Below are 17,536 nucleotides of genomic sequence, written 5' to 3'. Positions count from 1 at the left end.
AGCTCTTCTTTTTCTTTCCAACCTGGCTGTTTCTCTACTGTCAAAATCAAATCAGGTTTTATTTCCGTCCAATTCCAAGTAATAGAAGGAAGCTGCTGCTTATTTCAGTTTTAACGCATCTTTGCTGAAACCTCTATTGCTATAATTGATGGTTTACTCTGTTTCATTACAACCCGTTTAGTTACCAGACAGTAACTTTTGGTACTAATATTGCCAACCGACCTTTGAACCCTTGCCAAGCTTTGTGTTTGGCCTTGTTGATAGGTATGTTTGTCCGTTTGAATGGACACTAGTACTTTTCCGTGGAAGATACTCTATCTTTACCCTGTCAAGAAATCAGTGATAGGACTGGCCCTTCCCTGCAGCCTCCAGACAGTGCTTTTGTTTTTCAAAATGTTCTTTTTTTTTTTTTCCAAAATATTCTTACTCATTTAAAGTTTATTTCATAGTAACAGGCTTGTGTTCCAATAAAATCTCTGTCAGTATTTTTGCCTGCTACCCTGATCTTTTAAACAGTGTGTTAAGTATGATTTAACCTTTTCTCAATAACTTAAGAGTGATCACAGCAAAAAATGACCAGTGGCTCACTGGATTGTGTAAAATTCATGGGGCTGTTGCTTTTAGACTGCTTAAGTCCTCTTCATTTATAGTTTTTCTCCTTCATTGCTTGTTGCTGGTTTTTGCTGCTAGGTACCATCCATATGCTCATTTTGTAGCTGCCCTGCCCTTACCCTGACACCCTTTATCCCTGCTTTGACTTAGTGTGGCTGGGGATTACCTGACCAGCTTGTTAAAAATGTTTATAAAGCTATGAATAAATAAGCTTTGAACCAGAGCCTCTTTTAGACGGTTATTTGTTTGTTTGTATTATGTTTTGTTTTTAGCCCTTAGGGCATGAACTGCTGAAACAGCTTTTTTGGCTATCTGGAGGCATTTTTACTCTCTTCTCTATATGAAGGGAGATCACAAGGTATATTTTAAGTAAATAAGTAATCATTTTTAATCACATACTAAACTTTCAATTATTTTATGTTTGGGGTATTTCATGGTTATACTTCTTTGAAAAATAAATTTAGTCTGTGGGATAAACATAATTTTTTTTGTGTTACTTGTTAAGTTCCATAAAAATGCTGTTTCTCTGAAGTTGATTTTTTTTTCCTTTTTTTTTTTTTTTAAACTTTCGTTGGTTAACTTAGATGTCATTTTCTTCAGCAAACAGGACACCTGAAGAAAGGGGAAAACTAGGGTGTTTTGGGTTTTGTTTTGGTTAGTTTGTTTTTGACTTGGAAGGAAATCTGCCTAGCTCATGAGAGCCAGGGACGGACAACCTGCGAAGGAGACGGTATGGCAGCTGGTAATGCCAGTGGCGTGTCGGGACGTCAGGGGTTCCGTTTCTGTTGCCCCCACATCGGGAACCAGAGAGTCCTTCTTTTGCTCTTTTCATTGTCACAAAATAATGGCTTAATAAATATGTTTGACTTTTCAGGTTATGGTTTTGTTGACTTTGATAGTCCTGCAGCAGCCCAGAAAGCTGTGTCTGCCCTGAAGGCTAGTGGGGTTCAAGCTCAAATGGCAAAGGTGAGTCGAGATCCAGTAGTCACCTACTTCTCTGGGCCCTAGCTTTGGTCCTGAAGCCTGGCACAGCTCTCCGCCCGCCGGTGTTGGCATTCTCCCTGCGTCCCCGCTAACCTTGTGTGCTTCTGGATGCCTGTCCTGGACTCCACATCCTCAGTCGTACTTTAGGGCAGAGAAAGCTACAGATGCCATTTCAAATCTGCACAGGAAGTCAGACATGTTTAGACACTGGTTATTATGGGATATGAATCTACCCTTTAGTAGTTCTGTAATGGCTTTCTTCAAGGCTTGTTTTTGATGAACTTTTAGGATTCCAGAAGAGGAATGTTGTTGAAGTGGGGTTTATGCCCTTCGTCTTCTTACTGCCCAAATGTAAACTTGGGTTATGTCACACCTACTACCTATAGTGCACTTCTAAAGAGACTCATATAATTCTGTGTATTTTTTTTTTTTCCATTTGTGGTCCTTGAATTGCTATGGAAAATATTTTTAAGCCTGAAACTCAGCAGTTTGATATTTTGTGTATTCTTTTCAAAAGATCAATAATTTTATATTCTCTGTCTTCTTGAAGCACAGAGGAAAGTAATTTTGTTACTTCTCCTGTTTCTGAATAGTAGCATGTGATCATTCCCTCAGGAGCATTCACATTTCTATAAGGAAGGAGAATTTATGGAAGTTCAAGGACTCTGGTGAAGAAATAGGTTACCTGCTACTTGCTAAGACCTTGAATCTACTGAAGGATGCGTATGTAGCTACCACACCAGAGATATACCTTGACTTGAAGAATCAACATAAATAACGATTTTGGGAATTAGTGAAAGGGATCGCCTTTCTAAAAGTAGTCTTTGATTTTAACTGTTTTTAAAGCTTTGAATTGAGTTGGACATATTTTAGATTTTCTTGAACTCCAGAGTAAGAAGTTAAGTAGAAACTGTGTAAATATTAAGCACCATGATTTTCTGATTATCTGTCCATAATATAGAGTAATTCCCGGGGCATTGTTAGAAGACCATGATTATGAGAGTTTTAAATATATTTAATTGTAACAGTGCAGGACTGATGCTGCATAATGATTTGCAGTGTGTTTAACCTGCCTCTGTAAACAGTGGGTCCCCATCCATTTTATAAGCAGGACTTTCAAGACACAATCAGAAAACAGCCCTATTTTTCCCCCTACTTTGTCCATTTCCTCTATTCTCTGAAGTTCCTGCTTCTTCCTCTCATGGATAAAATCCAGGGTGGGTCCCATGACTTTTTTGGCCACTCTTATCTTTTTTTTTTTTTTTTTTTAATTCATTTATTTGACAGAGAGAAAGCACAACTAGGCAGAGAGGCAGACAGAGAGAGAGAGAGAGAGAAGCAGGCTCCCTGCTGAGCAGAGAGCCCCATGCGGGACCCGATCCCAGGACCCTGAGATCATGACCTGAGCCGAAGGCAGCGGCTTAACCCACTGAGCCACCCAGGCCCCCCAGGCCACTCTTATCTTAAAAAGTCCCTTCTCTTCCTATCTTTCTGATTAATTTTTTTTCCCCAATAGAATCCTTCTTGATTTTTCATATCCAAACTTCACAGAATGTAATTATCTTTCAACACATTTTTAGCTGTTTCTATATGTATTCATCCCAACCTAAATACAGGATTTTAAACAAGATGTTGTATAGGAAATCTCAAGTTACATTCTAAATAAGTTTGTAAAATGTCAGAATCACATGGAGAGGTTTTGAAAACTGCTGAGAGTCAGCAGAAGAGATATGTGTCTTGGATGTCACGGGTGCTGAAAGAAATCAGCTTACACAGCAGTTATCTGCTAGCAACCGTATTGATTACTTGGTGATCAGGAAGCAATGTTTTCAAGGTTTAGATCCCAGTATAGCAAGTCACATTTTAGGAAATTGTAGAAAAATAGGAAAAGAAGGATTTAATTACATTTTAGGAAATTGGGGGTGGTGATTCATGTGTAATACATTATGGTGTTTTTGTATTTGAAATAAGGTAGAATAGGATCCGGGTTAACATTTGGATGCTGGATGTCTCATTTTTAAGAACACATTACTGGGCGCCTGGGTGGCTCAGTAGGTTAAAGCCTCTGCCTTTCGCTCAGGTCATGATCCCAGGGTCCTGGGATCGAGCCCCGCATCAGGCTCTCTGCTTGGCAGGGAGCCTGCTTCCTCCTCTCTCTCTCTCTGCCTGCCTCTCTCCCTACTTGTGATCTCTATCTGTCAAATAAATAAATAAAATCTTTAAAAAAAAAACAAAACACATTACTGATGTCATATGTGTGATGCCTGTAATTTAAATGTCCAAGCTTGATAGGTTTATCTTTAAGGTGGGGGGGGGGCAGAGGGAGTTAGAGAATCTCAAGCAGACTCCCTGCCGAATGCGAAACCGGGTGCGGGGCTCGGTCCCAGGACCTGGAGATCATGACCTGAGCTGTAGTCGAGAGTCAGCCACTTTAACAGACTGAGCCACTCAGGCACCTGTGTTTTTGCTTAAGTTTTGAGTATCACGTTGAAGCTTCCCCTTTCTTCTAGCTCAGGTCTGCTCTCAGCCATAATGAGCCTGTAGGGGGATGGGAGCTTCATTAGTTTCTTTCCTGCTTCCCAAACTTGTGTTTTTCTTGCTCTTCTGTCAGCTGGGTAGCTGTGATTTCTTATACTCCCCCAGGAAACAGGGGATGGGCGGATGGGAAAGTTTGTTGACCTGACAGTGACATAATCTGATATTGATTTCTCTGGCCAGAGAGGTGATGTTCTCCCTCTTTTCAGCGGTCTCTTATTCCACCACCCCAATTGATCTTTTTCCTGTGGTTCCTTGAAACTAGTGAGTATATGCCTCAGCTCCTGATAGTCTGAGGGTCTGTCCTCAGGCCCTTTCTGCTGGGACCTCATTACCCTTTGAGGCATCCTCCCTGGAAGGATACAACACAGCCCTGGCCAGTTCCCCTTTGCATGGCCCACCTACGATCTACATTTGGCAAATGTCTGGGAGAAGTAGGTACTTACCAGCCACACTTACAGGCCCCTTCAACCAGCCTTTCCCCTGTTGGACTCCTCGGGCTGAAGTCAGACATCGGTCCATTGTACCCGCCCAGCTGCTCGGGACCCGGTGCAAGCCTCCTGAGTGGTCTGTTCAAGCCCCTCTTGCTTGCCTGGCAGTGACAGGGAAGCAGCCCACAGGGAGAGACACAGAACACACCGGCGTTCCTCTCCACATGCATGTCCGTTCGCAGGCTCTCCAGGCTCTCGTAGACAGCGGGGGGTGGGTGGTCAGCAGAGCGTCCCAAACCAGGTCTCAGCCGCCTCTCTTGAGGTGGTCTGGTTTCCCACTCTGGAATGGGGGTGTGTCAGCCATTGTTTTGTGGCATCTGCTGAAACAAGGTTAGAAAGAGGACTGTTTAACAGCCTGTTACAAATGCAGAGGCCTTACTTAAAGCGGTCCTGAGAGCACTTACCGAGGCATCTTCCACGTGCAGCGCAGTCCAATAAACGTCCACTGTTCTGAAGAACCCTTTACACGGTGTTCGGTCAGTGCTGGACTGGGTGGACTCGGGCCCTCCCCCGACGTGTCCGCCTGTGCTCTGAAAGCCACCCTCCTGTGGCCTGATCACGAGCAATGTGCAGAGAACTCCTTAGGAGACTTGGGATGGTAAATTGGCTAGGAAGAATGGTCCCTTTCTATATGGTCGGTAGGGAAGGAGCAGAGCCCATGTTCAGAGACTGGCAGTGTGCCAGTGTCCTGCACTCGGTGAATTTCTTTAGGTCGCTGTAGAACAACTGAGTTTCCCGGGTGTGATTTCTTTTTTATTATATCATTAAAGTTACAAAAGCTATTTTAAATGCTAGAGGGTCCGTTGTTCTATACCATGACACTGTGGATTTGAGGCTCTGGAATTGACTTAACCTCCTCATACTATCCAGATGAAGGAGTGCCTGGCCCGCACTTTCTGCGGAGACAGTTTTTAACAGAAGTTCAGGTCTGGCCCCCATGTTGAGTGACAAGAGATCCATTCCCATCCACTTTTTTGCTTAGTGAATTAACCAGGATACTGCATACAGATCTGAACGTTCACACTGCCACACATTAAAGGCCTGCTTTCTTGTGAATTAGAAAAAAAATGAAGGGGTATTCTACTAAGGAAGTCAGCAGGGTGGTGGGGGTGGATTGGAGTTTGGGTGAAGGAGAATATAATATTGTGTGACACATTGGCTGTCCTGGGTTGAGAAAGGATCCACAGATACTCAAAACTGAACTGAGAACTTGCAAGTCTTCTCACTTGCATTCAACAACAGTGATTGTTTCTTATTTATGTTTTCACGTTCAGTACCTTTCTTGGTACCTGGCATAGGGTAGGTACTAAATCTTTATTGTGTGAATGACCAGAGAAGCCCAACTCAGCAAGAGAAAAACTTTCTTCCCATCTTGAGCAGATATTGAGAATTAAGAATGGGACATTTAGAAATTATATTTACTGAGCTCTTGTCCGTAGAATACCCTGAAGATACTTACCCAAGGCTCAAGGCCATGCTTCTTGAGGTTAACTTGGCCTCATTTCACATGTGTTTGTTTTTAGAGCAGAAGACTCAGAATCTATAAAAAGAGCAAAACTCAGATATTAAGCTAAAAGGACTTAAAATGTAAATCAACATTGGTAATACCTGTTAATAGAATGACTTCTATAGTCCTTTCAGCAGTACCTCTTAAGGCCTGCTGGGAGTCAGCGGATCGTCGTATGCTGTTTGCCTGCTGGTAAGCCCGCACATTTCTTTCCGGTAAATAGGCAGTCAGACGAGCAGGACTTTAATCCCCCTTCCACACAGAGTCTGCCGTGATTTAGGCCGTTTGCATTCACATGCCTGTAAGCAGCTATCGGCTGCGTGGTGAACCTATTCAGTACAAGAGAAAACAGATGTCTGGTCTTCCTGCCAAGTCCCTTTCTTGCATTTTAGGAACCATTCCACATGCACAGGGAGGTTTTTGTTAATTTCTTTCAGATGATGACTGAGTGCTTTACACCACGTGGGACCTCTGAGCCCTGCTTTTCTACTCAAGTGAATGTTAGTGGCCATTTATCCCTCTCACGGCCAATGTGGGAGCTAGTTTTCTACTTGTTAGAGAAGCCATTGAACCTTTTCCATGCCTAAGGATGGATATAAAGAGGCCTGTTGGCCCCATTTTATGTTTGGCCACCCATAATTTACAGAATAATTGTTTTTGAGACGTAACATTGTGTGTAATAAAACAGAGTTATGGTTGTCACTGATTTTAAAGAAACCGAATTACCCTCATTCGAGAACCACCCCCCACTTACTACAACTATTATATAACCCATTCACTATGAATGTATGGTAATTAGATGACAAGGACACTTTGGGGATGAGATATTTTTGTGGCCAGTGCTGCCAGCTTGGAGTTTCTTCTCCTTTCTTTCTTTTTCTTTTTTTTCTTTTTTAATTATTACAACTTTGTGGTCGATGTTTGCAGGATAAGTTGACCATTTGATAAGAAGAATAAATAACATTAACTTTAAAGGTCATCCCAAGTGAAAAACCCTCATTGACAGAGTTGTTGCTGTTGAAAAAAAAATGCATGAAAGTCACAGGAAATATTTACTCGTGTTTAGTCCACTTTGGCTCACTATCAAAGAATGGGTTAAGATCTCAGTTTCTTTCTGGATTCTGATTTTAGTACTTATTTTTTCTTCATCAGTGAACTTTCAAGCTGAATCAGGACCTTAAAGAATGTAACATTTTATTAAAATTTTACTTATACAAGCAACTAAAACATAGATTTAGAAAGTAGTTTGTACCTACATTGTTAAACCTTGTAAAAATACTTCACATATGACAAATTCCCTCTGAACGTTCTTGAATATTAGTCATTTAATGGTTATAATTGTAACTTAAAAAGAAAGCCCCACAATATTTATGGTGTATGTTTCTTCCGTAACATTTTTTATGCCATATTTTTGTCCAAGGAGGGTTTTAACATTTTTTAATTAGGGGGTTCCCAGCTTTATTCTGAATCTGACTAAGCATGATTCAGAGATTTTTCTCATAAGATAGGCTTGATGATATCATTTCCTTGCTTCCTTGCCTCTGAAAGCTCTCCTCATTCGCCAGGCTGTGGCTTTCTAACTACAATCGGTGGACAACAGTTCTTCCTCCTGCTGCCCCTCACCCACCAGAGTACATGAAATCACAGGATATGCCTGGCTTCTCTCCCTCAAGTTATCAGTATTACTTGGAAGTCTGTGGTCAGAAACATCGTTTCCATATTAAAACAAACCTAAATAGGGAGTAGATTGCAAAATTTACGTGATTTTTTTTTTTTAAGATAAAGCACAAGACTTCCCAAAAAACCTGCACTCTGTAAAGCTACTTTGGCCTTTGCCTGCCAACTCCTCAGTATTCATGGTCCTACTTGCTGTTAGCAAGGCTTCAGTGGAAAAGGTTAGCAGCAGGGACTGACAAAATAGAATCCAACTCCTTAGATACCCTTTCACAATCTGGTTTCAGCCTCATGACTTCTGTTTGTCTCTAAAGTCTGAACTCCATGCCATGCCCTCTGAAAACTCTTCCCTGCCTTTCTCAAGACAAGCTCCCCCATCTCTCCTCCCATTGTGACTTGTACCCTCCTCTGTCCTAAGCACTTACTGCATGTGTTTCTATCTCCCCTACTTAACTAAGCAGCTGTAGGACGGACTGGAGTCAAGGTGATTTTATGCGAGTCTGGGATGTGTGAGATGCCCTGTAAATCTCATTTAACTGTATGAGGCAACAGGGCTCCTCCACGCCTACCCTCAGAGGGAAAGGACTCTGTGTGTACTGGCCAGTTAAGGACCAGACTTCCTCAGGAACAAATAGAGTCTTTTTTGTCTTTTTTGTACCGTAGGAAACCTTTGGGGACTTGGGAGAGTCGAGCTGACATGAGATGACTAATCAAGGAGCTGTGCCATTAATCAGGCTGATTTGGAGAGGTAGTGAGTGAAGTGGAGATACGGTGCGATTTTACCTCTCACCCTACCTCAGAAGCACTGGAAAATTTAATACCTCAGACCATTTTGCTTTTCTTTATATTTTCAAACATGTTATCTGTTACTGTTTTGCATTTATTTAATCAGTTTCCAATTTTGATACATTAAAGGTATACAGATAGGTTTTGTTCAGCATAAGGTAATCAGCTGTTCCACATTGAACGGATCTCATTTCAGCTAAAAGCAAAGATAGTTTCCATTTTGTTTAGTCTGTGAAGTGTTAATGATGAGGTTAAGTATTCAGCTTACTATTGAACATTTCAAAAATTCTTTTCTTGGGTCCCCCCTCCCCTGCCACATCCCAGGACACCTGGGCCTGGAGCCTCTGCTGCACCCCTTTGGGACTGGCCTGGTGATGTGCTGCCGCCCTCTGTCAGAAGTCAGAAGCGGGAGGTCAGAGGGACAGTACTTTTTGCCCACAGTTTCTCTGGGTTTGATATCTCAAATGCTTGGAAATACCAAGGCATTTGTCATTTCCTAGGATACCGGGCTGTTATTTTAAATCTTACCAGGTAAGTATAGTATGAAAGGTCAATATGCACTTTTACTTGCAGATTATATAAAAGGACAGATTTCATTTCAGGTTTAATTAACAACAGGATAAATTTGAAAGTAGAGACTTTGTACAATTCAAATACGCATATGCCTCTCATATTTTTAAAGTACTGTGCATTTTGAAAATCTAAAATATAATGAGTGTGCTGTTCTGTTGCCTAATGCTGAAACCTCAATTAATGACTTTACTAATAGTGCTTATTAAAGAAAAATTATAAGCCTGCGTAGCTCAATATGTAAAGGTATAGTTGGTTAATAAGATCGAAGGAAAGCCTGATTTAAGACTATTCTAATCTTCACAATTGCAGAAGTGAATTTTGACTTGGTCAGAAAATATTCCAGTTGTCATACAAGCTTTTTCTCTGATGCTTTAACACTGTACTCTCAGTAAATGTGCATAGCAGTTATGCACATATGCACCTGAATTCTCTGGTTCTCAGAGAATTCAGTTGCATCTCCTTGGTTTCAGCTGATTCTGTCTCACCAAAGGAAAGGTGAGTGGGGAGTGATCTAATTAATTATTGCTTCTGGAACTTTTATATGCATATGACTTACCTGGAAATCTGATTAAACTGCAGCTTCTGACTGGGTCGGTTGGTCTGGCACTGCTGGCCCTGGATCATTCTTTGAGTAGCAAGGCTTTACTACCCTCCCCCACCTACTCCTGAGCTTACCCTTCTGCTGATTCTAAAGTTTGCTCTGCCTAGAGTTTATCATTTTATATGGCTTTGAGTTCGCTTGTTTTTGTTCATTTCGGGGCTGTCCTGTCCGTATGGGTGATCAGAGCTCTGAAGTGAGTAGTAAGGACCTGCCATAACTGGGACAGAGCCCCACTGGACTTGAGATGACTTGGTCCAGAATCCATTGTGTGTCTCTGGATTGAACTATTGACAGTAATAGCCTTCTGTGCAATCGTGTGCCTGAAATAGACTCCTAAAAATAGTCGCGGAGGAGAGGTTGGTTATTTTGGGAGCGCTGCAAACAGCTGAGAGTGTGGCTCCATGAGGGCACTCTCTCCGGCTCCCTGGCACGGGCCAGCAGTGGCACTTCCAAATCGGCTGAGAAGGGCTCATCAGAGTCATGCCGGACCTGCACAGATTGCCCAAGCTTCGGGCGCTGTTTTCAAGTGTGCAGGGTGACTTGGGTGTTCTGTAGCTTCCACGCTCGCTCTAGGTAGCACTCTAAAGGGACCTGAGCCAAGAGAGTGGCTCAAAGTAGGTGTGTTAACATCTGTATTTCAACTTCGTTGGAAATTAACGGATAATTCTCTGTTCTGTTTTAGCAACAGGAACAAGATCCTACTAACCTATATATTTCTAACCTGCCACTGTCCATGGATGAACAAGAACTTGAAAATATGCTCAAACCATTTGGACAAGTTATTTCTACAAGGATACTACGGGATTCCAGTGGCACAAGCCGAGGTGTTGGCTTTGCTAGGTAAGCACGCTGCTTTAGCTTTACTGTGGCAATGACGAGAGCTCGGCCAAGTTTCCTGCAAAATTAAAGTTGAGCAAGAAGAGAGAATTTAAGCCAGGGTTATGGGAACCAGTTGCACCATGAATTTAAATGTGTAAATATTGGTTTGTATTTTTTTTTTTTTCCAGATCTTTTGGAAGTTCAATTAAGCTTCTTGAACCTGAAGACACTAAATATTTGGTGGGCAAGGAAATACCACATGAGCAATAGTTTTGAAAATATGTGTCCTTATTGTTTTGATGAATTAAATCAGGATGCCTGTAACTTCTTAAAAATTACCATCACAGGCTCCTGAATTTCATAAATAAATCAGTATGGCTTTTCTCATTTGATAGAAATTTGATTCATCATAAATAAAGTCAATGAATTAGATTACACCAAACATTCTGAAAGTAAGACAATGATAGGACACCTTTATAACCACCAATTGCTACACCAGTTGTAACATTTTATAATTTGCTTCAGATTTTTTTTTCTTTGTTAAGAAGCAAGATGTCACAGATCTATCTAGAGTGTCCTCACTTCTTCCAACTTAATTTTATCCCGTCGTCTCTGGAAAGGATAATGGTTAATTTTGTTTCTAAAAGAAAAATCTCAAACAGAAAGTGCTTTGAGTTTTGACATAGTTCTAATCTATAAGCCCATATATAAAAACTGACTTTCCATTATTCAGGGACCTGTTTGGACTGTGCAGGAACAGATAATGTCTATATGTTGACTTTGATTTTGGAAGAAAAATTGCTGGTATTTTACTTTCATATACAACATCCGATATGATGACAATCACATCTCCCAGAGACCTGGGAAATCAACAAAGGCAGCTTTGTTCACTATTTTACGCATAAGAAAGTCAAGTCTAAGAAGAGATGTTTCCATTGTCACCAGACTGCCAAGTAATGAAGCAAAGTCTAGTACTTGGGTTCTTCTGGCTTTTAGTTGATCGCTCTTTCTTGTTAGCCCAGATAATTTTAAGATAAAACTAAAATTTCTGCAGGTGGAAAGTCACCAAAACTTGCATTTCCAGTGTACACTTAATTGTTTAAAAGGATCCAGGGAAACAATGAAAGCTCAGCATCCGCTAAAAAATAATTTCCTCTGTGGGTGTTCTGAAGCAGATCAAGTAGTTTCAGTTTTGTATCCAAAGATGGAACCCAATTAAATTCTGTTGCTTTTTAAAAACTATTACTACCCATTAAAACCAAGATGTAACTCTCCGGGTCGTCCAGGAGTGAGGTGCATTTTGAATAGATTATTCAGTGTTTCTTCCATTAAAAAAAAAAAAAAACAAGTCGAAACAATGTAATTCCCTTGAAATGTTTCTCAAGGGTTTTTAGCCACCTGCAGGTGTAGAATAAATTGTAAAGTTAGGCTCAATCCTTTAATTACTCCTCTGAAGCCAAGAAGACAAAGAGAGTAAATAGCCAACTTCACTAATTCAATTTTATACCTAGAGCTAATGTAAAAACCATATAAGGAGTATCCTGAGATTCTCATTTGTTCTTACCATGACTTTTGAGTCTGTCCTTTTGTGAATGTGTGAAAGGAAAGGCCATCTTTAAAATATTCTGGCCGCAGTAAATCCACTTGTATTTTGAATTTTGAACTGGCAATTCTGTTTGAATTCCGTATCACGACCAGCAGAGCTATCGTGTATGGATCGCCCGTTCTCTAACAAGGAGAAAAAAATTACACATTAGATATGCTTGATATTAAACACTCTGGATATAATTTATTTCTTTTATGATTCAGAAGGTACTCTGGATATCAGTTTTCATTTCATTACAGAAGTACACATAAAACAGAGAAAAGATAGGATAAGCCTGCTTCTTCTGATTCACATTTTTGCTAGGTTTCATGTGTCTCCCATAGCCTATAAGAATGTATTCACATGCACAAAACAAAATCTGAAATTAAGAGATCTCTAAATATGTGTTTTATTTTGATGGATGAATAGGATGGAATCAACAGAGAAGTGTGAAGCCGTTATTGGTCATTTTAATGGAAAATTCATTAAGACACCACCTGGAGTTTCTGGTATGTTTGTCTAAAATTTTATCAGTAATCTTTTATGTAATATATGTATAATTTTAGCACTTGTGATGTATCAAGAGCCAAAAACCCTTCATCTAGCTCTTAAAATTTATTTCTTTGGTCTACAAATAAGACTTGAAGATGCACTTCTCCCAGACCTGGAGTGTTTAAATATGAATGGGAGCCATCCCAGTGGGAGGGAAGGTGTGGCCTCTCAGGCATTGGGAAGGCCTTCCTTCTCTGATGCAGGGGCCCATCCCCACACCTGCTTCTCCCACCATCCACCAGCCTCAGTAAATCTGCGCTGCAGTCTTGTCCCTTGAGGACCATCCTCCTCTCCACCCCAGTTCCTGCCTTTCTTTTCTTTTCTTTTTTTTTTTAAGATTTTATTTATTTGATAGAGATCACAAGTAGGCAGAGAGAGGGGAGGAAGCAGGCTCCCTGCTGAGCAGAGCATCCGATGTGGGGCTCCATCCCAGGACCCTGAGACCATGACCCGAGCCGAAAGCAGAGGCCCTAACCCACCGAACCACCCAGGTGCCCCCTAACTCCTGCCTTTCTTGTGGAAAATCTCAGCATGTGTTACCTTGCACCTCTTATAGAACCTGAACCTCAGCCCCTACGGCCCTTCTGTCCACCCCATGGTAACCACTTCCTCCCATGGCCCAGCCTTGTGTTGTCATGCCCAAGAACACCACACCTAAGGAGCCTTCACTCCCAGATCACACTGGCTCCCACTAAACCTGATTCGAAATTCAAAGGGGTTACTTCTATACTCTGTCCCCACCAAATCTGGTCTCCATTTTAGCAGTGTCCTCACTGTCTTACACCCCAACCCTTGGTCACACCTGCCTCACAGAATACTAAGCCTGGATTAATTCTGCAGCAGGCCACCTTCTCAGCTCCTGTTACATCCAGGCTGTAAATGTTTCCAGCTTGACCAGACCCAACATCACTGGTCCTTTCTCAGCTTTCTCATCCTTCCCCGGCTGCAGTCTCCTCTCCCAGCCTGCTCACTTTACCCTTAACCCCCTCTCAACTCTAAGCAAATGACTTCACTTCTCACTTGATGAATAAAATTGAGATCACCAGGTGGAAACACCATCAATTTCCTGTTTCCTCCCAACAAGGAAAGAGACCAACCCAACCCCATTCTTGCCACCCTCCTTCCCTAAAGTCTCAAGGACAAGGGGTCCCAAGCTGTGGCCTTGATCACATCCCCTCAGGACCTTGCTCGGCCAGGTATCCCCTCCCTCTCCTGTGATTTCAGATGTCTTTTGCTTTTATTATTTTTTTCCCCCAACAAAGCTGAAAACCTTTATTTCCAACAATAACAGATCTCTGGCATGACTAACTGGTAGAGAAATGCAAGAAAATGCACAAATAAACAATACTAGGAACAAAAATTGTGACTATGACAACAATAGACTTTTTTTTTAAGTCACAGAACCCAGTGAACAAAACTATGAACTACTTTATGCCAGTACATTTTAAATTTCAGATAATTTACTAGAAAAATCTACTCATTTGTGTTTGAGATCATTCAGGTCTCTGTGATCTTAAAACTAAAATCTGTGTCCCTCTCTAGGCCCTTCTCACGTAAACCTTTTAAAAGTGTCGTCCCCATTTCTATCTTCCGTTCACACCTCACCCTCCCCTACGTGACTTCTTCTCGTGTCTCACATGGTAAACTGTATTAGTCTGCTGAGCTGTTGTGACAAAGTATCAAACTGGGGGGCTTAGACCATGGAAATACCGTTGTCTCAGTTCTGGACACTCAAAGTCCAAGATTATGGTGTTGGCAGGATGGAGAGAGACTGTTCCAGGCCTCCCTCTGTCCTTGGCTTGTAGATGAGCATCTTCTCCCTGTGTTTCTTCACGCCATCTTCCCTCTGCACATGTCTGACTCCATGTCCATCTTTCCCTTTTCTTACAAGGACACCCATCATTTGATTGGGGTCCACACTAATGACTTCTTTTTAACTTTAAAAACCCTATTTGTAAATAAGGTCCTCTTCTGTCATTGTGAGTTACTGAGGGTTAGGACCTCAGCTGTTTGGGGAAGGGGTGGGGGTTGTGGGGACACAATTCAACTAACACTTACCTCCTGGTTATCGCAATTTGGAGGCTTCCCTCTCTTTTGTATACTGTCTGTCTGGTGTACCAGATACTGCCGGTCCCTTACCCGTCTCTGAAATTAGTCCTCCTTTGACCTCTGCGTCACCTGTTTTCTTCCCATCCTGCGTTAAGTTCTTCTCTTCTATGGGCTTGTTTCTTCTATCTACTCCTTAACTGTTGCTGTTTCCCTGAATCCCACTTCTGGCTCGTAGTCCTAGTATAGATGTATATTCTCAAGGTTTCCACTAGTATGTACCTTCTTACAACTCAAAGACACCGTCTCCCAACCTGGCTTTGCCCTGAGCGTCAGGCTGCCTGGTCTCAGTCACTGTACATCCATCGTCTCCAAAGCAAAACTAGCCCCTCCCCCCCCCATCGAATCCTGCTCCTCTTCCAGTTGTCATTTTCTCAGTTAGTGGGACCAGTACCCAACCAAGCACTCAAATTGGTAACTCAGATAAATACCCTGGGCTCCGTCTTCCCCTCCCTCCCTCTATCATGCAAGTCCTTACATTTTTTCGTCTTGATAATTTGTAGACCAGCCCATCTCCCCACCATTCCTCCTACCACAGCCTAGCTTAGCCCCAGATCTCTCCCTGAGGCCGTTACGGCCGGCTCATAATTGCCTGCCGGATCACTAGCCTTTCCTCTCCAGATACTTGCCCTGACTGTGGCCAGAGAGTTTGATGAAATGTAGACCTCTGTGTCACTTTCCTGCTCCAAGTCCCCCTCCTCCCATAAAGGAAAAAGCCCAGGCTCATGGAAATGATAGTGAAGGCTCTTGCCTGCTTCTTCAGTCCTCTATTCTCTGCCCCACGGTGTGTCCTCCTCCAGGACCAAACTACGAATATATTCCAAGCACACCATGCTGCTCCATTCCTCCCTGATTTCTCTCCTTTGGTTTCCAGCTTCGTGCCCTTCAGTTCCCTTTAACCCAGCTCTCCAGTCCTCACCCTCCTAGACTGGGTTCCAGGCTTGCCTCCCCCGCCAGAGCCTCCCCTGGCCCAGTCGGTCTGTGCGCACAGCACCCTGAGGACTCTCGCCTGTGTCCCAATACCGAACATGGCAACACGCGTCGCTTAACTCAACTGGGAGCTCCTTGAAGGCAGGAATTGTTTCCCATCTTGCTGTTTTCATCCTAGTGCAGTACATCAGCCGTACTAAGCAATGATAAATGTTTGTGGGTTTTGTATAAACTTCCCTCGGCTATTCCCCCAGACAGTACTACGTGTTCACACGCTAACATGCTAGTGGCTGACCACAGACCAGAAGACGTTTCCGTTTTCCCCCATGTGCCCGGCTGCGCGTGGGTGACTGGTGTTCGGTCTTTGTTCTGCTGTAGTTCCAGAGTTTCATCCTTCACTGGATGGCTGGGGGTTATGATCAGAGATTTACTGTAATTCTCTGTACCCAGTTGAGTCTCGTGGCATAGAGGAACCTGTTTGTAAGTATATCCAACTCCACAGCCCATGCTTCATCTCGAACTGCTAAGCCCACGCACGATTTGCGGGCTGCGTGTGACCTTGAACCGCCTGCAGGCACGAGTCTGGATCATCCCATCCAAGACCGGGAAGTGCACTGTTCCATGAAAAACAACCTTGTGCAAGAGCTTCCTTTTTGTTTTTTAAGTTGGTTTTGTTTTCCTGTCAACAGCACTTGAGTTGAAGGAAAATAGCAATGTATTTACCCTCCAACCAAGTAAAGACAAGAGAGAAATTTACTACGTGGGAGCTTTCTGTCAGACCGACACTGTGGGGCCTTCTGCAGTTAACACGTGTGCACTGCTGACTCCTGGTGTCCTCCTCACTTCCCCATGTCATCCATGTTGGGACCCTGTGGTGTTAGTCCCTCAGAAGGGCTGCTCGGCCACCACCAGTGACTGCTTGGCTTCCTCAGCTCATTTTTGTGGACAGCGGGGAAAGTTCAAGGAGGAACATCCCCGCACGCAGTCGTTTTGATGTTGTATCAGTCTGAGATGCGATAAGATCTGCCCGTTTCCTGAATGAAGTAGATCTCAGGGTGTCACAGATCGAGTCGAACAGTTTCCTTTTTTCTCCAAAGGCCTTCGTGGTTGATTCTATAACTGTTTGCTTTGAGGTAGGTTTATTTTTTTTTTAAAGATTTTATTTATTTATTTGTCAGAGAGAGAGAGACAGAGAGAGAAAGATCACAAGTAGGCAGAGAGGTAGGCAGAGGCAGAGGGAGAAGCAGGCTCCCTGCCGAGCAAGGAGCCCGATATGGGACTCGATCCCAGGATGCTAGGATCATGACCTGAGCTGAAGGCAGCCGCTTAACCAACTGAGCCACTGTTGGTCGTACCTATTCAAGGGAAAGAAGATGTTGATTTCCAAACCCCATGTGAAGGATTGTAGGATGCTCTGTACTTTTGCAACCAATAGAGAACAGTTTCTCCCAAGTTGTGCCAAGTGATGGCTATAAGAAACAGAGTCCTTTTGCCTCAAGAGAACCTCTGCTTGGGGGTGTGCAGTCAGGCTGTTCTCTTTGTTCTGAACCAGAACTTACTTTTATGCCGTTTTCTATTTCATGATTTCGTCTATGTATTAGTCTTCGTTCCCGGCTAGACTGCAAGTTTTTTGGCAGCGGAGACTGTTTGGTTTTTAATTTTGTGCTAGGCACAGAAAGCTCGTGCTTCGCTCTAGAACAACAGAAGTTACAAAGTAGTTTCCAAGAGCATTTTTCATGGAGGCTCGTCACAATAATCATGGCTATTTTGAGGATTTTTCT

The 17,536-nt window shown here is 42.6% G+C and overlaps 1 protein-coding gene across 10 annotated transcripts in view; it reads left to right on the top strand.

Moving 5' to 3' along the window:
- RBMS1 (RNA binding motif single stranded interacting protein 1) overlaps window positions 1–17,536 on the top strand; it is a 214,062-nt gene that overhangs the window by 174,039 nt on the left and 22,487 nt on the right. For all 10 annotated transcript variants that reach the window (XM_046018664.1, XM_046018669.1, XM_046018665.1 and 7 more), the window contains 3 exons: window positions 1,487–1,578; window positions 10,446–10,603; window positions 12,597–12,676. In XM_046018664.1, the coding sequence (XP_045874620.1) occupies window positions 1,487–1,578; window positions 10,446–10,603; window positions 12,597–12,676 (330 nt within the window). The remainder of the gene's footprint in view (window positions 1–1,486; window positions 1,579–10,445; window positions 10,604–12,596; window positions 12,677–17,536) is intronic.

The sequence above is a fragment of the Meles meles genome, chromosome 9, assembly GCF_922984935.1.
Source record: "Meles meles chromosome 9, mMelMel3.1 paternal haplotype, whole genome shotgun sequence".
In the NCBI taxonomy this organism is placed as follows: Eukaryota; Metazoa; Chordata; class Mammalia; order Carnivora; family Mustelidae; genus Meles; species Meles meles.
The sequence above is the reverse complement of the archived record's forward strand: the minus strand, read 5'-3'. Positions and strand labels throughout refer to the sequence as shown.